Below are 23,858 nucleotides of genomic sequence, written 5' to 3'. Positions count from 1 at the left end.
GGCAGAACCATCAGCTCTGAAAACTCCGGCTCAATCTCCTGCAGAACCTACAGGACTGGTTTTGATCAGAAGGCTCAAGGACCACAATGTGACGGGTTCTCCCCTCTTCCGCCCCCACCCCCCGGGTGCCACCTGGAACTGGGGTACCACTGAGCCCTCTGACTCACCAGCCTGGGTTCCCTCTCACACTGTGCTGCTGTGACAAGCTGCAGACCTGCTCCCGGTCTTACACTTCCACCAGCATTCACACAGGTAGGGACACACCCAGCTGCAGTTACATGCAGGTTCTCCAACCAGCGACTGCATAAACCAACAATAGAGAGCCTACAGCCAAAATAACCACCGGCTTCCCAGCTTAGGACCCCCCCACTGGAGTATAAACCCAGAATTATATCGTCTTGCACCACACAGGGAACTGTACAGCGTAAGCTCATAGAGTTCACACACACACACACAGTGTGGAGAGGAATATGCAACAGCCTTGAGATACGATTTCCCATACACTTCATTCCAACATACTGGTTTAGATAAAGCAAAAACAGGTTTATTAACTACAAAAGATAGATTATAAGTGAGAGCAAACAGATCAAAGCAGATCACCTAGTAAACAAAAACGCAAATTAAGTCTAAGATACTAGAAAGATAGGATATGAATTAGCAAATTCTCACCCTGGCTGATGATACAGGCAGGCATGCAGATTCTCAAGGCCCAAGCTGCACTTGCTTTACAGCTTGGAATCCCCAGGTTTTCATACACAGGCTAGAAATCCCTTTAGCCTGAGTCCAGCACTTCCCCCAGTTCAGTCTTTGTTCCTCCAGTGTTTCCAGGAGTCGTCTTGTGTGGAGAGTGAAGAAAACCTGATGATGTCACTCCCTGCCTTATATAGCTTTAGCATGTGGTGGGGACCCTTTGTCCCAAACCTCAGTTTGTGGAAAAACACCGGTATCCAAGATGGAGTCCAGAGACAAGGCCCTTACATGCCTTGCTGTGTCATAGCAGCCATTACTTACATGTTTCTGGAGTGTTCTCAGGAAGGCTCACCAGGTGGGAGATAAGTTTCTCCTAAAGCCTATTGTTTTCCCTAATGACTCATTACCCTGAATAGACCCTTCCCAGCCAGCTATCTAGGCTGAAAGCATCTTGCCTAGTGGGCGTCACCCAGGTGTAACTACATTTGAAATACAGATACATAGTCAATATTCATAACTTCAGATACAAAAATGATACATGCATACAAATAGGATAATCATATTGAGCAAAGCATAACTTTCCAATGACACCTCACATGACCCGTCTTGTACTAAATGCATCATAATTATGCCGTAATTATATCATAATAATATCACTGTGACGAATATGGGGTGCAGTGTCGCACACAAATTTAGAATAACAAAAGAACTGTAACAGGGCTTAAAAGGAACCCTTTCTCAAGAGAGAGGTAGTGGGCATTTGGGGGAACCAGTGTGAGACACAGGGATCTCCTGGAGTGTCTGAAGAAGATAGGCCTGCCTAACTCTAACCATCTTAGGGGATGGTGAGATCTTTGGTAAGATAGACATGTGTAGATTGTTGATTTAAAATCTTTTTTATCTAAAAGCTTTGTTCCTTCTGCTAAATAAGCAGAACTTTGATTTTACCTTCTATACTGCTGGCCACAGACTCCCAAAGGGAAGAACCACAGGTGCCTGAACTCAGTAAGACCTGCTGAGTTGATACACTGGTTACTATAGCATGGACCTGGTCTAGGAGTGGGCAAATTGCGAAATTCAACCCCAGGGTAGGTAAAAGCCCAAGGCCTAGCGCCTTGAGTGGATACTCAGAGAGATCAGAAAAGGAAGAGAGGTCCAGCTAGTGTTGTAATTATGTCAGTGTATTTCAATATAGCCATCTTCATCCAGTATAACAGTAGCTGCAGTATTCAATCTTGAGGGTAAGGGGTTAAGTATAACTGGAGAAGTGAGGGAATGTTCAGGATTCATCAGGGACGCACAGTAATCTCCCTCCTCTCTTCCATTCCACATTTGCTTAATAAATATAATGTGTTATTTCATATGAAAGAAACTTTGTTTGCTCACACAGTGACCTGGTCATTGATTCTGGGGTTTGATGCAGTCACCTCAATCCATGTAATCATAACAGCTATGCTCTGAGTGGCGGTGTAATCTGGTTTTACTACACCACTTTTGTGTTCTTTTTACCCTCTCTTTGGCAACCAGTACAAAATATTACTTTTTGTAGGATGGCCAGCTGCTGGCCATCTGCAGTCCGAGAGTTGTGTGTCTTCCATCTTCTTACAGATGCGTAATTGCTGTGGTGCATGGGGGCTGCACTGGCAGAGAGTGAGAGTTACAAGAGTGTCCTGAACATATATATCACTGGGGCCATAGCATGCTACTGGACCAGTTTGGAGTGTGCTGAAACAGAAAGACAGAAAAACAAGATAATTGTATGTAGTAATAGTGTTCCTAGGATACTGGCTGTTGGCATTAGGAGCAGGAATGAGGGCTAAGTTAAATAAAGATGACTACAGAGATAAGTGTATCAAGAGGCTAGAAAAGTGGTTCCATTGTTTTCTGATGTTGACTTCTAAGAGGAATCTACTCCACAGAGATCTGTCACCCCAACCCCTTGCCACGTTAAGGATCGGTAATGGTGACCAAAAAGAAAGTAGACAACCCAAAAGCATGGAAAGCTTTTAGTGATGCCCTCTCAGTGGTTTTTAAATTCATCCCCAAAAGTCTCTAGAGATTGTGGTGCAAATACACCCTTTTGGAGTCTTCTGTAGAATTCCCACAGGGAGATAGTACCCACTAGTCAATGCATGTGGAGCCAGGAGAATGGGGTGTTGTGCACTCTTCTGTACAGGATGTACTGACGGCAACGCTTTTTCTCCTCTTCCTGAAGTGTCATCTATTCAGGCATTTGTGAAGTGGTTTATTAAGGACAGTGGTACAGTGCTTTTCATTTCATTTCTTTAGAAAGATTTTTATTCTTGCTTAATGAACCATGGTATTTAACATGCATTGAATGGTATAGCCGATTGAGGCAATTACGGTATTAGCAGGAATTACTTCTCTAACATTTCAGGTCAGGACTTACATGATGTTTGAAAGAGAAAGTATGACTCTGATATTAGAATCAAGCCCTTACCACACACAGGTGAGTTTTTAGCGGATGTATAAAATACCCCTGACAACAAGCTGAAATGTTAAACATATTTCATATATCATACAGGAAAGTAACTGGTGATATTTTCTTCTGTCTATAGCTGACTTTTAAAAATATATATGTTTGTGTGGTGCAAGTATGTGTGTGTATGGATGTGTGTGTGTGTATATATATATATATTTTTTTTTTTTTAATTATTTTCGCTATACATTTTGTACTAATGTATTAGTCTATTAGCAACATTGAAATGTCTTTTCTTTCAGTTTTGTTCATATGGCAGTCGCTTAATGGGAAGAGGATACTATGTATTTGACAGAAGATGGGACCGTTTTCGATTCGCACTAAACTCCATGGTAGAAAAACACTTGAATTCACAGATGTGGAAGTAAGTGAGAATTTTGCACCATGTGGATGTTTTATTCTTTTATAATAGTTAATGCTTACAGTCTTCTAAATTAACCACTTCCATGAAACGCTTTTTTTTAAAGTTACCTGGCACATTAGGTAGTGTCAGTTACATGAATACAATTTTATTCTTTGTACTCAAGAAATACAGCTAGCCTTTAGGAGCTTGCAGCACAACAGAATAATTTTTTAGTCAGAGTTCCGAAGCAGATTTCTACTTGGTGGCTGCTGATGATCTTAACAGACGTGTACCACATCTAGGTCACTTGTCCCTCTGTACCTCTAGGGTAGGGTAGTTCCATTAGCCTTCTAACTGCTTATGTGTCATTCTGTTGTGCAGCCCATTTTTCCAAAATATTTGTGTCTGCTTCATGCAATTGTATAGATTTATTATCTACAGACATGACTTTCTTTACCCATTATTTTGCCCTGACTTCACTGAGAGGCCAATGTAGAAAAGATTTTTTTTCTTTGGCTATCATTGAGGTGGTGGTGGTGGTTCAGAGATACACTACAGCAATGTATTGATGTGTTGAATGCTCATTGCTTGAAAACCCACAGTAGTTTTCTCCATACTGACTAAAATACCTCTGACAACAAGCTGAAATGTTAAACATATTTCATATATCATGCAGGAAAGGAACTGGTGATATTTTTCTCTGTCTAGAGCTGACTTTAAAAAATATATATATATATATATATATATATATATATATATATATATATATTTGTGTTGTGCAAGTGCATGTGTGTGTGTGTATATATAGAGAGAGAGAGAGATAGTGTGAGAAACAGTCAAATGAAAAAGTCCCATTTGATTTCATCATGTAATGGCAGACAGCCAAAAATGGACAAGTTTTTAAAGTGGTTATATACCAATGCTAGAAGTCTAAATAATAAGATGGGTGAACTAAAGTGCCTCGTATTAAATGAGGATCTTGATATAATAGACATCACAGAAACTTGGTGGAATGAGGATAATCAATAGGACACAGTAATACAGGGTACAAAATATATCGGAAAGACAAATCAGGTCTTCCTGGTGGGGGAGTGGCACTATATGTGAAAGAAAGCATCGAATCAAATAAAGTAAAAATCTTAAATGAACCAAACTGTACCATAGAATCTCCATGGATAATAATTCCATGCTCTGATAATAAAAATATAGCGGTAGGGATATATTACCAACCACCTGACCAGGATGGTGATAGAGACTGTGAAATGCTCAGGGATATTAGAGAGGCTATTAAAATAAAAAGTTCAATAATAATGGGGGATTTCAACTATCCCCATATTGACTGGGTACATGTCACCTCAGGACGGGATGCAGAGATGAAGTTTCTTGACACCTTAAAATACTGCTTCTTGGAGCAGCTAGTCTGGAACCCACAAGAGGAGAGGCAATTCTTGATTTAGTCTTAAGTGGAGCACAGGATCTGGTCCAAGAGGTGAATATAGTTGGACCACTTGGTAATAGTGACCATAATATAATTAAATTTAACATCCCTGTGGCGGGGCAAACACCACAGCAGCCCAACATTGTAGTATTTAATTTCAGAAAGGGGACCTACACAAAAATGAGGTTAGTGAAACAGAAATTAAAAGTGCCAAAAGTGAAATCCCTGCAAGATGCATCGAAACTTTTTAACTACACCATAATAGAGGCTCAACTTAAATGCATACCCCAAATTAAAAAACATAGTAAGAGAACCAAAAAAATACTACCGTGGCTAAACAACAAAGTAAAAGAAGCAGTGAGAGGCAAAAAGGCATCCTTTAAAAAGTGGAAGTTAAATCCTAGTGAGGAAAATAGAAAGGAGCATAAACTCGGGCAAATGAAGTGTAAAAATATAATTAGGAAAGCCAAAAAAGAATTTGAAGAACAGCTAGCCAAAGATTCAAAAAGTAATAGCAAAAAAAAAATGTAAGTACATCAGAAGCAGGAAGCCTGCTAAACAACCAGGTGGGTCACTGGACGATGGAGATGCTAAAGGAGCACTCAAGGACGATAAGATCATTGCAGAGAAACTAAATGAATTATTTGCATTGGTCTTCATGGCTGAGGATGTGAGCAAGATTCCCAAACCTGAGCCATTCTTCTTTAGGTGACAGATCTGAGGAACTGTCCTAGATTGAGGTGTCATTTAGAGGAGGTTTTGGAACAAAGTGATAAATTAAACAGTAATAAGTCACCAGGACCAAATGGTATTCACCCAAGAGTTCTGAAGGAACTCAGATGTGAAATTGAAGAACTACTAACTCTAGTCTGTAACCTATAATTTAAATGAGTTTCTGTACCAAATGACTGGAGGATAGCTAATGTGATGCCAATTTTTAAAAAGGGCTCCAGAGGTGATCCAGCAATTACAAGACGGTAAGCCTGACTTCAGTACCGGGCAAACTGATTGAAACTATAGTAAAGAACAAAATTGTCAGACCCATGGAAATTTGTTGGGGAAGAGTCAGCATGGTTTTTGTAAAGGGAAATCATGCCTCACCAATCTACTAGAATTCTTTGAGGGGGGTCAACAAGTATGTGGACAAGGGGGATCCAGTGGATATGGTGTACTTAGATTTTCAGAAAGCCTTTGACAAGGTCCCTCACCAAAGGCTCTTAAGCAAAGTAAGCTGTCATGGGATAAGAGAAACAGTCTTCTCATGGATTGGTAACTGGTTAAAAGGTCAGAAACAAAGGATAGGAATAAATGGTCAGTTTTCAGAATGGAGTGAGGTAAATAGTGATGTCCCCAAGGGGTCTGTATTGGGCCCAGTCCTATTCAACATATTCATAAATGATCTGGAAAAAGGGGTAAACAGTGAGGTGGCAAAATTTGCAGATGATACAAAAGTATTCAAGATAGTTAAGTCCCAGGCAGACTGCAAAGAGCTACAAAAGGATCTCTCAAAACTGGGTGACTGGGCAACAAAATGCCAGATGAAATTCAGTGTTGATAAATGCAAAGTAATGTACATTGGAAAATGTAATCCCAACTATACATATAAAATGATGGGGTCTAAATTAGGTGTTACCACTCAAGAAAGATCTTGGAGTCATTGTGGATAGTTCTCTGAAAACATTCACTCAATGTGCAGTGGCGGTCAAAAAAGCTAACAGAATGTTGGGAATCATTAGGAAAGGGATAGATAAGAAGACAGAAAATATCATATTGCCTCTATATAAATCCATGGTACGCCCATATCTTGAATACTGCGTGCAGATGTGGTCGCCCCATCTCAAAAAAGATTCAGAGAAGGGCAACAAAAATTATTAGGGGTATGGAACTGTTTCCATATGAGGAAAGATTAATAAGACTGGGACTTTTCAGCTTGGAAAAGAGACAACTAAGGTGGGGATATGATTGAGATCTAAAAAATCATGACTGGTATGGAGAAAGTAAATACAGCAGTGTTATTTACTCCTTCTCATAACACAAGAACTAGAGGTCACCAAATGAAATTAATAGGAAGCAGGTTTAAAATAAACAAAAGGAAGTATTTCTTCACCCAATGCACAGTCAACCTGTGGAACTCTTTGCCAGAGGAAGTTGTGAAGGCCAAGACTATAACAGGATTCAAAAATGAATTAGATAAATTAATGGAGGATAGGTCCATCAATGGCTGTTAGCCAAAATGGGCAGGGATGGTGTCAGAATCATAGAAGATATGGGTTGGAAGAGACCTCAGGAGGTTATCTAGTCCAACCCCCTGCTCAAAGCAGGACCAACCCCAACTAAATCATCCCAGCCAGGGCTTTGTCAAGCCGGACCTTAAAAACCTCTAAGGATAGAGATTCCACCACCTCCCTAGGTAACCCATTCCAGTGCTTCACCACCCTCCTAGTGAAATAGTTTTTCCTAATATCCAACCTAGACCTCCCCCACTGCAACTTGAGACCATTGCTCCTTTTTCTGCCATCTGCCACCACTGAGAACAGATGAGCTCCATCCTCTTTGGAACCCCCCTTCAGGTAGTTGAAGACTGCTATCAAATCCCTGCTCACTCTTCTCTTCTGCAGACTAAATAACCCCATTTCCCTCAGCGTCTCCTCATAAATCATGTGCCCAAACCCCTTAATAATTTTCGTTGCCCTCCACTGGACTCTCTCCAATTTGTCCACATCCTTTCTGTAGTGGGGGGCCCAAAACTGGGTGCAATACTCCAGATGTGGCTTCACCAGTACCGAATAGAGGGGAATAATCACTTCCCTCGATCTGCTGGCAGTGCTCCTACTAATGCAGCCCAATATGCCGTTAGCCTTCTTGGCAAAAAGGGCACACTGGTGACTCATAGCCAGCTTCTCGTCCACTGTAATCCCCAGGTCCTTTTCTGCAGAACTGCCGCTTAGCCAGTAGGTCCCCAGCCTGTAGCGGTGCATGGGATTCTTCCATCCTAAGTGCAGGACTCTCCACTTGTCCTTGTTGAACCTCATCCGTGTCCCTAGCCTCTGTTTGCTAGAAACTGGGAATGGGCTACGGGACATGGATCACTTGATGATTACCTGTTCTGTTCATTCCCTCTGGGGCACCTGGCATTGGCCACTGTCGGAAGACAGGATACTGGGCAAGATGGACCTTTGGTCTGACCCAGTATGTCCGTTCTTATACTGAACAAAAATATCGATTACAGCCCAGTCCTTCTCTCTCATGCTGCTTGGCTAGCAGCACACTTTGTTGACCAATCTGCAGAGCATCATTGGTGTCAACTTTGCATGCTGTTTATTCTTTCCCCTCAAAACTGGAAGGAAAACTATATATCTGTGACAACCCTGAAGGAGACTGAAGGTGTTTGGAATAAAGGGGAATGGTGTCAGTACCATGCAGTGAGCACTTGATACAGTGTGTCAAGATTTCATAACATGAGGTATTCCTGGCAGCACACAGGTTTCATGAGGCTCATTGGCATTGAGGTCTTAACATGTCCATTTGCAATGCAATATTAAACATATTTCACCATTATATTTTGCAACAGTGTCCTAAGCACTGCATATGGGCATGAGTTGCACCGATGCATTAAAAATAGCCGGCATTACTAACATTTAAGAATTTAGAAAACAATGTAAAAACTGCACTTGGGGCTTGAAGATATGATTGTGGGATTGTACTGCACAATGTGCATACTCCATCCAATATAACTACATTACTCTGTAATGTTTCATGTCACTCCATAGATCAGAGCTGTTATAGGCCTTATATAGCAGTTATTAGATAAAACAGTTTTAATTTTATTTAAATATATTACTGTTGAAATACTAAAGTTTGGCTTCTCTGACTAACCTTGTAGCCTACAAAAAATAAGGCTGCTGTGCTGGGAGACAGACTTTGGAAACAGTGGGCTTGTTGCCCCAGGGGTTAGTTTCCTGCATAGCTGAGAGATAGCACGTGTTTGCTGCACAAGTGTTTCTCATCTTTCCGTAGTAGCTGTAGCAGTTTACTATCAGGTAAAGAGGAGGCTGTTCGTTAGACCAGCCTTCTGCTCAGAGCTATAGTTCCATTACTTTTGCCACCCAAAGGTAAAGCTGTGGATCCCCAGAATAGAAGCTCAGAAGATTTGTGAGCTACTAGTTTTGTTCATCCAGAGATTCAGCACTCAGGTGACTGAGGCCTGGTCTACACTAACCCCCCAAGTCGAACTAAGGTACGCAACTTCAGCTACGTGAATAACGTAGCTGAAGTCGACATACCTTAGTTCGAACTTACCGCGGTTCAGACGCGGTCCACACGCGGCAGGCAGGCTCCCCGTCGACTCCGCGGTACTCCTCTCGCCGAGCTGGAGTACCGCAGTCGACGGCGAGCACTTCCTGGTTCGACTTATCGCGTCCAGACCAGACGCGATAAGTCGAACCCAGAACTTCGATCCCCAGCCACCGAACTAGCGGCTGAGTGTAGACCAGCCCTGAGAGAGTGTGTCACTGGCATCGCGACTACCAGGAAAAGTATAAAAAATCACTACCTCTGTCAATACTGTGAAACATGTTAAAAGGCACCATCCTGCTCCCATTGAAGTCAGTGAGAGTTTTACCTTGGATTTCAATGAGAGCAGGATCTAACCTTAAATGTTTTACCCAACTACTAGCTCAGCCTCTTTATGAAATCTCTACGTATGTTTAATATTTCTTTTTTCAGTTAATTCTGTCAGCACTTTATTTTCCATATAACATAGAAAGTTCATGATACTGGGTCCCTAATTGTATCCCTTTCTTATCCTCTCCTTCTTCCAGACTGAGCTTTTCTCATCTTCCCCAACTGACTGCATTACAGTCCCTCTAAGCAGGGGCATTTGTAAAGCACTACTCTAGAACTGATGCTATTGCAGTCCCATAGCTATGGATCATGCAGCAGAGATGAGGGGTGAGATGAAGCAGTGTGCTGAGAATATGTTCCCCAGAATAATAATACTCATGTAGTCCTTTTCATCTTACTCACAAAGGTGGGTAAGAATTATCACCCCCACTTTGCAGATGAAGAAAGCGAGGCACACAGAAACTAAGCAACTTGCCCACAGTCACACAGCAAGTCATTGGCAGAGTTGAGACTAGCTCTTATTAATTCCTAGTTCCCAGGCCCCTGCATAATTCCATCCCCCTCTCTAACATAAGCATTGTGTTCAGTGCTAGGCCCTTCAATTCTAGATAGATACTGCAAATAGGAGGTAGTTCAGAGAAGATCAATGAGAGTAGTTAGGGAATCGGAACTACTTTATAAGGAAATACTCCGTTTAGGGTTTTTATGTATACTTGTCTGAGTGACCATTCTGGGGCCAGGGGGATCTGAGTCTATTAATCCCTGAAGGGTGTAAACATGGCTCGAAAAAGTTGTCTTAGAGAGGCCGACAAGAGTGTAACTAGGAGAAATTGAATGAGATTAAGAAAGCTAAACTTTAGGCTGAATGGCAGGAAAAGGCCATGTAATAGTTTCCCAGAAGAAATGACAGAAGCCCAATTTCTTGGGATACTTAAGGTAAGACTAGATAAAGCAATAAAATATATGCTTGAGTTGGCTGAATAGAAAACAAAATTCAATATAGATAACTAATTTCACTGGTAATTATTGAATAATATATTCTCCAAATAGTATTCAGCCACCTATAGAGCTGATTAAATACCACAAAAAAATGACAAGTTATTCAACAAAAATCAGTGAAATTCATCAGATAGGTATTTGACTAATCCTATCTGGCCAGCCCTAAAATGGGCTATAGGGAACAATCCTGCACTGACAGTGTGATGGACTGTGCTTTTCTAACTGTGCTGATCCTGTGATTCACAACTCAGAAACTGGCCAAGTTCAACAGCTTCCCACCCTCATTGATCTGACCTGTAAATTCACATTAATGTTGAATTGTCCCAGTAATCCAGCCTTTGAATACTTTCAAGAAAAACAAATGTAATATTTTTAAACATTATGGTTAGAGGTTGAGAGTCATGTGATTGAGCTTTTTTGTATTTCTGGGTTATTTTGTAGGGTGGGGAAGGAAACAGGAAATTAAATTTGGAATACAATTATTTAATTGAAACATTGAACTCAGAATTTTCACTTAGCACTTTTTGCTGAAGTGAAGCCTGGATCTAGATTAGCAGGTGTGTTGCAGGCAGGATTAAGAGGCATTGGCAGTGTTGTTTGGGGAAACTTACACAGCATAATTCTCTGCTCAGGCCTGTGTATTACTCCCCCACTTTCTTCAGCATCAAATCAATACTCCAGATTTGAAACTACGCTTTGGGAAAATATAATTTAAGATCCATGTTTAGGAAATTATTATAGTAATAAAATGTGTGTGCATATTTATTTTAGGTTGAATCACAAAGCACCTAACATTAGAACTATGAGTTTAAAAAAGATAGACATTTAAACTGACACAAAATGCACAATATAGTCTGTGGTATTGGAGTTAAAATTACATGGTCACTAGGGATAATATTCAGAATTAGAATGTCTTTGGTTTGCTTTTTTTTCATAGTTTGGTCTGTCCAGGAAAACTCTTCCTATCTGCATTGCTCAAATTGAACCTATCAGATTGAATGAAAAATAAAAAATCGGAACCTCAATGTTTTTCTTTTTCTTATTTAGGAAAATCCCTCCTGCGGCAGATAGCCCTATGCCTTCTCCAGCAGCACATATCACCACCCCTTTTCCGTCATCGGTTTTACAGCCTTTCAGCAACCCCAATACAGTGTATATTCCTTCAACACCCATCAGCTCAAGAATCACTTCTTCTTACATAATGACATCAGCCATGTTATCGAACGCAGCCTTTGTGACAGCGTCGGATACGAATTCCATTGTGTCACACACCACAGCTTTTCCTCATGTGGCTGCAAGTTTAAGTATCATGGACTCAACTTTTAAGGCACCATCAGCTGTGTCACCAGTGCCAGCAGTCATCCCTTCCCCATCCCACAAGCCATCCAAAACAAAAACCAGCAAATCCTCAAAAGTCAAAGACCTATCGTCTCGTAGCGATGAGTCTTCAAGTAACAAAAAGAAAAAGTCACAGTCTTCTTCCTCTTCATTAGCTTTGCAAACATCCTCCTCGTCTTCATTTTCAGGGTCCCACAAAAAGAACTGTGTCCTGAACTCTAGTTCAACTTTGAACTCCTATCAGGCTACATCTTCCTATAACAGTATGTCTGTACACAATACAAACAATGGAACAAGCCCACTCAGTGCCAAATCGGAGCCCTCAGGACGGACTTCATTAGCAAGTAGCTCAACTGACTCAGTAAAACACATGAGCATGGTAGTAAGCAGTATTGATTCCTCTAATTTGTCTGTATCCTCCTTTGTGCACCATTCAGGGGACCATTCCCTGGCAGCACATAATGCAGTGTCTTCTCTACCCCTTTCTTTTGACAAATCAGAAGGAAAAAAACGTAAAAACTCTAGTACTAGTAGCAAAGCCTGTAAAATCACTAAAATGCCTGGTATGAATAGTGTTCACAAAAAGAGCACTGCCAACCTTATTTCTACGGTGCCAGATCCTCCAAACAGCTCTCTCTCTCGGCAGGTAAGGGATTCTTCCAGTTACTTCTCTGCAGGTCTTGTTTGCCTTATTTGAAATGTATTGAATTGTGAGGGAACCGGTTTTACAATTGTCTCAGACTCTGTTTTTCATCTTCTGACTTACTGTTTAGGCTGATGCAAAAATGTTTTTGCATTTGTTTTGAACCCGGTGTGGAAGGGAGGTTCAAGTGTGCACAACACCTTTGTGATACTTAATTCAAATATTTTTGTTTTACAAGTTATAACAGTCTTAATGCAACTATATAACTAGCCATTTATGTTTTAGAAATCAAATTGTGGGGGAAGGATGGGGAAGGACTTTCAGAAGATAATTCCTGCTCTTTGTTCATGGCTTGGTACAGTGCATGCAAATTCAATATGTAATCTATCTCAGTATAGCTCATCTCTGCACAGCTCATCAGATTTGGTTTCTTTATATACAGATGTTTTGCTTTTGGAGTGCTATTTTTTTTTCATAAACACATGCAAAATAAATGCCTGCTCCTGAAAGGTGGAGAGTACCAGTCACTCCCATGGATTCAGTGGCTGTTTTGTGCTCTCAGCATCTTTCTGATTCCAGACCTAAACCAAACTTGTTTTTCCCTTTGAGCAGTACTACTCGTTCACTCCCTTTTTAGGGGTTTGGCTCCTAAATGAATTGTTCAAAGACTGGTGATGACCTCAGTTCTGTGAATTAGGATCCCCTTTATTAGACATCAGTCCTTATTCTGGAGTACAGTAACTTTTGGATTGGTGAACTCAATAAAGCTAATAAAATAGACTTATTTCATAGTTGGAACCAGGAGAATGGAAGTTCGCTTCACATGTGGATTTGTTTTAAAAACACTTTTATTTGTTTTTATTAACATTCAAATAATGTTTAAATAGTATGCGTTACACACAAAGCATAGTGACTGCTTTAAACATCATGACTGGATAATTCAGATCAATACGTTCAAAAGAGAAGGAACAGTAGTTTTCACAGAATACTGTGACTATTGGAACAATCCACAGTGCACTTATTACAGAAAACAAAGTAGTAAAAGGGCTTAAAAGAAACTTATTTGAGCCCCATGTTGTATGGACTAGTTCATGGGTTCTCACCGTAGGGGGTCACAAACAAGGCTGCGGGAGAGAGGGAGGAGTTATTGCCATCCTCTCTTTCTTTATGGATAGAGGGCAGTGTGGGAACCCAACACTATTTCTGTTGTAACATGGGGTCATGGTATTGAAAAAGTTGTGATGCACTAGTTAATTACGATAGCTAGTTTAAAACATAGAGCTGGTATTTGTGAAATTAGCATTTATTTCCACAATAACCTGTATCTTCATTTGATTTTAATTGCTTTTATAAATAGCAATGTTAAGGGGTTTTCCCTTTCCACTTTAATTGGGTGACAAATTCTGAACAGTTTGTCTGTTAGAGCAGATAGCTGATTGTCAGTCCCTCTAAGTTCTGTTGCTGGACTCTTTTCCCTCCCAGATCTGTCACTGATTTGCCTTGTGACCTTAGGCAAATCATCAAACTTCTGTGCCTGATCTGTGAACTGCCTGTGTCTTCACCATCTGTCAAATGGTAGTATTTACATTTTTCAGTGGGGAGGAGGGGTGTGGTCAGAAGCTTTTCTCTTTTTTGCTTATATTGAAACAATGGTACAGCCACCTCTGGATCCCCGATGCTGTTCCCCAATCAGAAGTAGGAAAACTTAAGTCAAAGTAAAATAAATTCATCTTAATCTCAGTTCTGTGCACCATTCATGGCTGTTTAACAGCACAGTTTCCCCCTTGAACTTGCTTTGTTGCCACAGACTGTATGTAGTACAGATTCCACCAGAGGGCTCCAAAGCAGCAGAGCTTCCAAGGAGGGCATTTCATTGAACGTTCTGGTAGCCAAAGCAGAGGTGTATGAGGCAATTTCCAAACCACCTTTATTGAGCAGTTGGTTATCGTTTTAATGTGCATGTGCTCAGAGCACTGAATTCAGTGCAGTTTTTAAATGTCTAAATAAATAGAATCAAATAAAGGTTGTTACGATGCACCACCTAAATCTAGGATGGAGAATTGCCACTAATTATAGAGCTTTGAAATCCTGGGAGAAAATGGTGCCATATGCGGGCAAAAGTGTAAGGTGTGAGAATAAATAAATTGTGGCCAAATGCATACCGATAAAACCTTTATTATGATTTATTATTGATATGCAATGCACACAAACAAAGCTAGTCCCTGCCCTGAGGGGTTTCAGTCTAGAACAGTGGTTTTCAATCTGTGGTCTATGGACCCCTATGTCTAAGATTTCCAAAGGGTCCACACCTCCATTTGAAATCATTTAGAGGTCTGCAAATGAAAACCACTGGTCTAGAAAGGAGAGAAAGCTGTAGAAGACAGGACACGCTGCAAAACCCAGACGTGGGGATAGCTTTGTGTGTGGCTTTTTGTTTTGTTTTAAACGAAAACTCTCCCTCCATGTGGACAGTGCAGAAGTGAGTTTTTGAAGGGAACGTGAATGAAGAGAGGATGGTTTGGGAAGGACATTCCATACATAGGAGCAGCACAGAAATGGGAAAAGAGGACAAATAGGGTCTCAGACTGGTGTAATGAACAGAGTAAAGAGCCCCAAGGGAGGGCACCATTATGTATTTTCTCTCTCCTGCTACCAATAGAGATACAATAATTACATAACATACAGAGAGATGATTTATTTTGGCTTTTGAAAATGGATAATTTTGTTTCTTTGCATGGAATAATGGCATTGTTTTTCAGTTGTGGTTGATCACATGGCTTAATCATTTAGCTCTGTCCAGGTGACCTGGATTTAACCTCATCCCCAGACAGTCATTGGAGCACCAATATATCAGGGTGTGGCAGGGCCGGGCGGGGCTCTAGCAATCCCCAAACATCTGCGCTGTTATGCCAGCATCCAAACCAGGACCCAGCCAGCCGCAGGATATGAGGGAACAGAAAGGTGGCTTGAGGGTACCTTTCTGCCCTACCCTATCCTCCCCCTGCATCCTGCACCAGACACAGCTCATTTGGACACAAGGATCAACTTCCCCACATTTGAAACCATTTTCAAACTATTTGAAAATCACTAGCGGGGTCAGTTAAACAGAAAGCATGCTATGGATAGAATAGTGAAGCAGTGTCCATAGCTCAGCCCACTGAATCTAGGTATTGTAAGGCATGGTATAATATGGATCAGAATCCCCAGTTATGGGGCACATGGAGAAGAGACTTAATACCTCTTCTGTCGCACTTTTTAGTGTTAGACATTCTAACATATTCTGTGCAAAATCCTGCCCCACTAGATGGAGGCAGAAGGAAGCATTGGGTAGATGGGGAGGCTAATACAACTTATATATTCCATGTGTAGAAGAAAGCATGTAAGTGTCCCTCTCCTCAAATGCAATGTAAACTCCCTGCCCACTGGGCTAATAAATTGATCTGGCTTCTTGTGCACTATAGAAGGACCATGTCAATCTGATTGAAAAATGCTTTCTTCCCGTTTTCCTCTGACCAACTAGCAGAGGGAAGGATTTGCTCTGAATCAACATGTGTGTTATGGCTTTGAGACTCAGTACAGGGAAATAAACATGTCGAAGGAAACAACAAACATGATAGAGAGGGTCTCTGTGCAGTTGAGACAACATATATATCTATGAGAAATAGCTAGAAAAGAAGCAATTGCAAGAGTCCATAAAGTGTCTAAAATGCTGAAAGGTACAATATAAAGGAATGGATGCAACAGACCTATTTATGAAAGTAACAGACTCAGGATGCAAACTGAAGCTAAAAACAAGGACAGGAACTTAAGAGGCATTGGGAAACCTTGCTTTACTCAGAGGGTGATTAATATGTAGAATAAACTATACAAAAGACAGCAGTAAAAGCTGCAACCTCGACTATACTTTAAAAGGATTTTGTTAGACAACGCCTAACAAAAGGGTGTTTAAGGGTATAAACATTAAACTAGGGGAATGCAATGTAGGTTACTCCATTCTAATATTCAACAGTGTAATCAAAATAGTCATAAGTGTCCCCCTGCACAACAGTTAGAGGTAACTGAGTATAATATAGCACTTCCCATTTGCAGTTGTTAGGGCTGTAGATTCACAGGGACAGGTACTGGAAGTTGACCATGACACACAGCAAAATGTAATAAAGTTTGAGGTCAGAAATCCAAAGGACTGCTCAAGACTCAGCAGCTTGAGGCCTTTGCAATTGTCCACTAGCTTGAGGTGCTGCAATAGATTAGCTGTAGCCCAGTGCATCAGTCTGAAATCAGTCTGTAGCCCACAAGTCAAAGTCGGGTTACTACAAAGCTAGACAGCGGGTCTATCTGATTTGTTGTTTTTCCATCCCATACTGTTCCAGTTCGTGTTTCCTATGTGCTTTGTGAAATGTAACTACATTTGCCTGCCTTTAACAGGGTCTGTGAGATCACTAGGATTATATCTAAAGAAACTTGTTTTTCAATAGACAGTAGCAGTTACTTCTGTTTTCTAAATAAATGTAAAACATGCTTTCAACATGAAAGAAAACAAGGCCAATACAGGCTTCCCATGCATCTGACAACAATGTGCCTTTCAATACTATTCAATTAATGTCTTTCAGATTGGAAAAAATAGCAGTGTAGCTTTGTCACAATCCAGTCCTTCAAGTACATCAAACCCAGTACACAACAGACAAGTAAGTTTTGGGGTTGTTGTTTTTTAAGCGAAAGTCACTTCAGTAGTAAAATAGCAGATACTCTGTCAAGAAATGTCTGAATTGTTTTATGTATTAAATTATATTTTTAAGCTTTGTCCTCTGTAGATTTAATCCTTTTACAAATTAATATTAGATGTCCCCCCCTCATTAAGATTCTTTTTGCAGCTGTTTATTGCTCCCAAAGAGTGTATGAATGGTGAGTTTCCTGCATATTGTTGGCCACCCACACCACTGCCCAATCAGTTTGTCGTTTGCCTGGCCAGCTGTCTCTGATGTGATGGAACACCAGCCAGCAGCAGCTGAAACAGTGCTTTACACATAAAACTCACTGCAAAAGGAAATTGACTAGGCTCATGCAGTTGCAATGAGAAGAGAGAAGTAGGGCAGAGAAATATTTGAGAGGAGGAGACAAGGGCTTGTCTACACAAGGAAATTGACTGGCACAGTCATACAAACTCCGTATATACTCGTTCATTAGCCCGTTCGTTTATAAGCCGACCCCCCAAGATGGTTAGGTAAAGATAGCAAAAACTGTATGACCCTTTCATAAGCCGACCCTATACTTCAGGGGTTGGCAAACTTTGGCTCCTGGCCCGTTAGGGTAAGCCGCTAGCGGGCCTGGACGTTTTGTTTCCCTGGAGCATTCACAGGCACGAAGCCCCTCAGCTCCCAGCATTGGCTGGGAACGGCGAACTGCGGCCACAGGGAGCTGAGGGGCTACATGCCTGCAGACGCTCCAGGTAAACAAAACGACAATGTCTTATATATTCAATTCAGTGATTCCATAAAGTTTAAAATCATCAAATTTTGGTGTAGACCCATTTATAAGCCGACCCCTGCTCTTTTTTACCAATAATATTCAGTTTATGAATGAGTATATACGGTACTCTGAATCTGACTCCTTCCCACACCATCAGACATCACTGAGGGCATGAACAATGCTCTGCCATCCCTGTCTGTCCTACTGTTTGCTGCAATGACTACCTTGTTGTGTTTCTATAACGCAGCTTGTTTGAGAGGGCAGGTTGTTGGCCTGTGGCTAAACCTGGAGGACTTGTGGACTGCTTTTCATTTAGTCTTTACCCTTTGACATGTCCAGCTTGGACGGCCCTACCAGGAGTTAAACTCCCACCAGGCTAGCTCTCAGGGTCATTGGAACACAAAAGCCTTCCCACTGTATCAAGTCCCCAGAGAAGGATAAGATATTCCCCCATAACTATTCCCCATATGGACAGTCTACTTCAGAATAGAAGTGACTTTCTTCAGGAATAAGTACGCCACTCACAAAGTAGTCAGTGCTGGTCAATTTTCCCCGTGTAGACAAGAGAGGAGAGAAACAAACAGCAGGAATAGTGATAGTCCTAATGCTGATAGCTTGCATCATTTTCCCCCATTGACAATAATCTGAATCACCATCGTTTAGAGATGAACCGCTAAAATATGACCTAAAATAAAATAATGTATTCCCCCTTGCTTGCTGATTTAAAGGAGGAAGTACATGGAGGAAGAACTACTATTAATAAACAAATGCATTGGAAAATCTCTCCTTGGACACTGGCTTTTTGTTTTGAGAGAATGACATCCAAATGCCAACAGCAGTCGGGGCGAAAGCTGTTATAAGGCGTAATACAGATTTTTGGTTGATTTAAGGGGCAATTCCTGTTTTGTTCTTCCAGCTGCACCATCTATACACAACCCCAGGAATAAGGCTTGTTAGTTAACTGCTGTACTGGATCCACCAGTGAGAACCCAAGAGTACAAAACATTGATTTTGTGGCAATCGTACATAAACAGAAGCTATTACACCGTTGCCAGCTCTTGCAGTTTTATCAATCATTGCAATATTTGGTGATTTTTTCTAAAGCCCCAGCTGTTAGAGTCATTAAGAGAAAATCTGAGCTTTCATTTTAAAAAAAGTAAGGATCTAGCCCTCACAGTGGCAGTTGAAGTTTGAAAACATGAACCCTAAACGCAAATAAACCAAAATATATTGCTGTTTTTAAATCTCATGATTTAGTGGGGCCTGACTCAGGGTTTTTGAATGATTGGGGTTAATACTGATCATATGAATTGGCAACAGAGTGCTCTGGAAGTCAAATATTAGGCTTATGCTACATGGCAATGTCTCTTTTTGTAAGATTTTTGTCAATTACATAAACTGATCTGGTATCTGAAAGTTGCAGCAATCGGGATATTGTCACACTAGCCTGCGCTGTGTGGTTTTTTAATAAACCATAATGGAGTTGGTAAAATGATGACTTTACATGAAAATGTCTTCTACCTGTTGATGTCAGCTGTGAACTAAAAGCAGACTTCCCCAGAATTACTGGCCATAACATCCATCCCTGCATTAGATTTATAATTAATCATTTTTTTTTTGTCTTTGTAATATTTTTAGGTACCTGACTTTTAATATTTCAAGCCCTCATTGTATTATGATTTTTAAATATGTATAACCAGATTACTGTAGTAAGAGGTGACAGTGCATTGTATGTCATTTGGGATTACAATAGCTTTTCTGCCTAAGGCTAGTGGAGATGTGATGTATAAGGAAAAGATTCTTTAGAACTGCCTCCTGTTTGTTATTTCACATTTGCCCTGATTCTTGTGTTCATTAAGTCAGTGTATCACTGAATCTCTTTTTTTTTTAAAACCCTACACACAGTCTCAACAAGAAACAAACAGCATATTTGATACAGCTTCTTTTCATTGTAATGAGTTTATTTATTTCTTAGAAAAAGAGAATTTATTTCTCAAAAGGGATTATACTTTATTTGTTATGAGATTTAAGAAAAACAAATTCCTTTTTTAGGCTTTGCAGCAGGTGCATTATTAAAGTTGTTACAGTATTGAATGAACAAGCGCATGTACAGGGAAGTGTTTCATGGTTTTGAAACTGGCTCTGGTTTCTCTTTTAGAAAACATCAAATCGGACTGGTAGGATAAGGACTCTTCCATAGGAAGGAAAAGGAACCAGCCTATAATCTCTAGCTCTCAGCAACCCTACACCACAGAGTTTTTATTTTCTGTGTCCTGCAGGTGGATTTAACCTTTTATCAGTTTGTGGTTCTAAATTAAATTTACAGAAAACTGCTATAATAGTGGATTGTTTAGTTTCTCGCTTGTATTTGCCACTGATCTGTGCATTCTGCTTTGTTCTGTTTCATGCCTTCTCAAGCTGTTAATGTTGCTTTGCTCCCTTTGTTTCTTACAACAGTAACAGTGGACATTCCAAAATAATCTAATTCATGGCTTGGATTTTAAATTGTCCCCCAAAATTGTTGTAATTAATTACAAACTACATTAATCTCTGGATTTATGCTTGTTTTATGGATAAAAAATATTACCTAGTGCATTTCTCAGCAGTTTGTAACAATTGGGGCATTGCAACTTTAAGAACTAATTTTGATGGGTGCTCAGCTCCCATAACTCCCATTGACTTCATTGGGAGTTCTGAGTGCTCAGCGTCTCTCAGGATCAGGCTCTTAAGGAGTCTGTACTCCAATCAACGCATGGAGGATTTACACATCTAACTCCTGCTAAAGTTAGTAGGAACGCAACATGAAAATTCCCCGTATCGTGGTGGGAGTTGTGACCCCTAAGATCATACTATTGGTTTGCTTCATTAAACAATTTGGGTTTGCAAGGACAGGAGTTGAACAGATTGGTTTGCATCAATAGAATTGCACTGACAGTGTTTCTTATAGGATTACTGATTTTTTTTATATAAAATGTAGATTTTATAATCAGAAAACTGATACCAGGTACTGGAACATTAGTACAGAGGAATTAATTTTTATTTCTACAGTGTTAAAAGTGCACTTATATGCTGGTTTATTTACATCTTGGGGAAAGGAGAGACTGCAGATAGTAAGGAGATTACTTTTTTCTTTTTTTAAAAAAGAAGGCTTAAGGCAGATTTTAAGAATTATAAAATGTTTAAGGAATTATAAACGAGGCTAGATCCTTTGAAAAAAGTTTAGAAGATATTCTTAAAGTAAATTTTTATAGTGTTAATTTTGTAATAATTTATGTTTTACTATATTTCGGAGCTAGCTGACCGGAATAGTTTCAGAAACAGTATGAAATGTAGGAAAGTTTAAGCAATGTTTATATTTTTAAAATGTTCTTTGAATTATGTTTTTATTGAACATTTCTTCAGACTGAAAAATGTGTACATATCTTTGTTATTTTTGCACAATTTTTGTCTTGTTCAGTTTTAGAAGCAGAACTGTGTTTGTTTTTTAATTTATTTTGGTTGTAAAACTGCAGGAATTTAAAAATCTTAGTAACAAAGTTACCCTCTGTAATTGATGAAGTGTCCCTCTGCTTCCAGAGGAAAAACAGTGCTTGTGGGATTCAGTGGCTGCTTCTGAGAAATAATGCTTGTCAGTGACTGAAGGAGTAATTCAGTAGTTTTAAGAATTTTTAGCTCTTTACTTGCATCTTTTAATTGGAAAGCTGGAACATGGAGACTAACCTTTGAATGCTGCTTAAATTTGTTTTCAACTGGCTTAGGCCTGACAGCATTTGGTGAAAGCTAAGTATCAAGTGAAAACCCATGGTATTTCTCCCTTCATTAAAGAAGCATTATTTGATTTTATATGTATTAAAAACTTCAGCCTGAAAAGTGAAATGGAAATAAACCTTTTTAAAAATGGATATAAACTGGACCAGCCTATAATGCATTATTAGTGTAGCATTCACTCAGCAGTTCTTTTTCTCCCTCATTTGCCTGAAGATCTTGTGATTTGTTTCCAGCAATATAGGCTCAGAAGCTTTGGTTGTTACACATACGCAATGCATAGGCCCGTCAGCCATAAAAAAAATTAAAAAAGCAACTTGGATAACTTGTATGCCTTCTTTTGTATTGATGTAACAATTGTAAATAGTGCTGATCGACCTTTGTAGAGAATAGTTTATACAGCATATTCTATTATTGCTGATTCTCAGTGAACTATTGTTTTAAAAAAAGAAAAAAAATGAAATTTTTCTATTTACACCTTATATTTTGTTATGCTGTTGACCCATGGCACTTTAACAAAACTCTGTGGGTTTTGCATAGCTGGTCAGTCATGGGGTATATTAAATAACTGTTGTTGCACAGAAATGAATTTGCACCTGCTATATTGTGCTTTCCTACTTCAGATTTTAGAAATTTTTCCAGAAAACTTTTGAAGAAAGCATGTCCAATCATTCTAAAAAAATAATGCCATACTTGTACAGTCAATTTCTTTTCTACAGTCCATATTTTGTAACACTAAGTATTTTCATTCTTTGTCCTGCACCTTTCTGTGTTAGCAGTATCAAATAGAATTCATTCCATGCTTGTGATAATTGTAAGCAGAATAAATGTCTAAAGTAGGTGTAAATAGTAAATTCTATGGCTTACAGTTTAAAAAAAGAAAAAACAGAACAAACATGTATCTGATTGATACTGCCATGGTTCAACACCGGGCCTGGAGATATTCTCTAGTGAGCGATTGTATTTTTTGTTTTTTGCTTTATTATTTTTTTTTTGTAACATGGCTTTGTAAATAAAATAATTTATATGTTTGTAAGAAAAAATGTGCAGTGTCATTATTTAACTTTAAAAACAAATGTGTATATATTTTAAAATTGTACTTTTCTTCATTTCACAGGGGAAGATTAACTCCTGTGCGGAGAACCAGCCAGTTGGACTAAACGGGGTTCTGTGACCCTTTCTCGAGGTGCCCAGAACCGTAAGCCCCTGGTACCCCTCTGCCTCAGCAGGTGAGAGCTTTGGCAGAGCTTAAACTGTGACAGCTCCCTGCCACACCAGTCGGTCGGCCTCATCAACAAACTCCTCAAGAATTTGCCAGGTAACATGTAGTGAACCCCAGTTTCCGAGTTCCCCAGAGACATCTCTCTGCAGTGTCCAGTCCCTTTGACTGGACACGCTCAGAAATTAGTAGGTCCACTAGTCTCCAAGAAGACAGAATACACACCAGCCTGCTGGTTCAACTGAGGATGAATGCCTTATTTTAGTGTAACAGCACTGGGACGAATTTATAATAAAACAAAAATAAGTTTATTAATAAACAACATAGATTTGTGATACCAAGCAAGAGAAAAAGAGAGACAAGGATGGTTACAAACAAAACAAAAATAACACGTTTTCTAGTGACTAAAACATAACGTTAGCAAGCTACAGTCTTTGCCTGCTAATCATAACCTCTCTCCAGCCCTTCTCCTCATGGCAATCAAATCCTCCCTTGCCCTCAGCAAAGCAACCCCTGACAGTCTCAGCTAGACACTGGAAATTAGCCAGGATTTTTACCCAACAGGGAACTGGAAATTATCGGGTTTTTGTCCAACAGGGAACTGGCCAGTTTGAGAGACTGAGTTTTGGGGCAGGAAGTAACACATCCTGTTGCCTGTGTTTTCCTCTCGCCCCAAAACAGTAAATAAAATATTGGCATAATATCTGATACTTAATAATTAACCGAGTGCTAACACTTTTCACAAAGTGATTGTTCCATATCTGACCTCTGTCCTCATCTTCAAAGGAAACCATCACAACATCTTCAAAAGATGAGTCTGGGAGCTTAAATTCA

At 39.9% G+C, this 23,858-nt stretch overlaps 1 protein-coding gene across 5 annotated transcripts in view; it reads left to right on the top strand.

Annotated features, from left to right (window-relative positions):
- Positions 1–23,302, top strand: part of ATXN7L1 (ataxin 7 like 1) — a 188,678-nt gene extending 165,376 nt beyond the window's left edge. For 4 of the 5 annotated variants that reach the window (XM_024208509.3, XM_026648684.1, XM_024208506.2 and 1 more), the window contains 4 exons: positions 3,433–3,554; positions 11,641–12,577; positions 17,185–17,259; positions 20,199–22,803. In XM_024208509.3, the coding sequence (XP_024064277.2) occupies positions 3,433–3,554; positions 11,641–12,577; positions 17,185–17,259; positions 20,199–20,240 (1,176 nt within the window). In that variant the 3' untranslated portion in view covers positions 20,241–22,803. Of the gene's footprint in view, positions 1–3,432; positions 3,555–11,640; positions 12,578–17,184; positions 17,260–20,198; positions 22,804–22,922 lie in introns of those variants that run through there. The other variant, XR_003369658.1, reaches the window with a different exon arrangement.
- The last annotated feature ends 556 nt before the right edge of the window (positions 23,303–23,858 follow it).

Source organism: Terrapene carolina, unplaced genomic scaffold, assembly GCF_002925995.2.
Source record: "Terrapene carolina triunguis isolate 2854851 unplaced genomic scaffold, T_m_triunguis-2.0 Scaffold68, whole genome shotgun sequence".
Lineage (NCBI taxonomy): Eukaryota > Metazoa > Chordata > Testudines > Emydidae > Terrapene > Terrapene triunguis.
The sequence above is the reverse complement of the archived record's forward strand: the minus strand, read 5'-3'. Positions and strand labels throughout refer to the sequence as shown.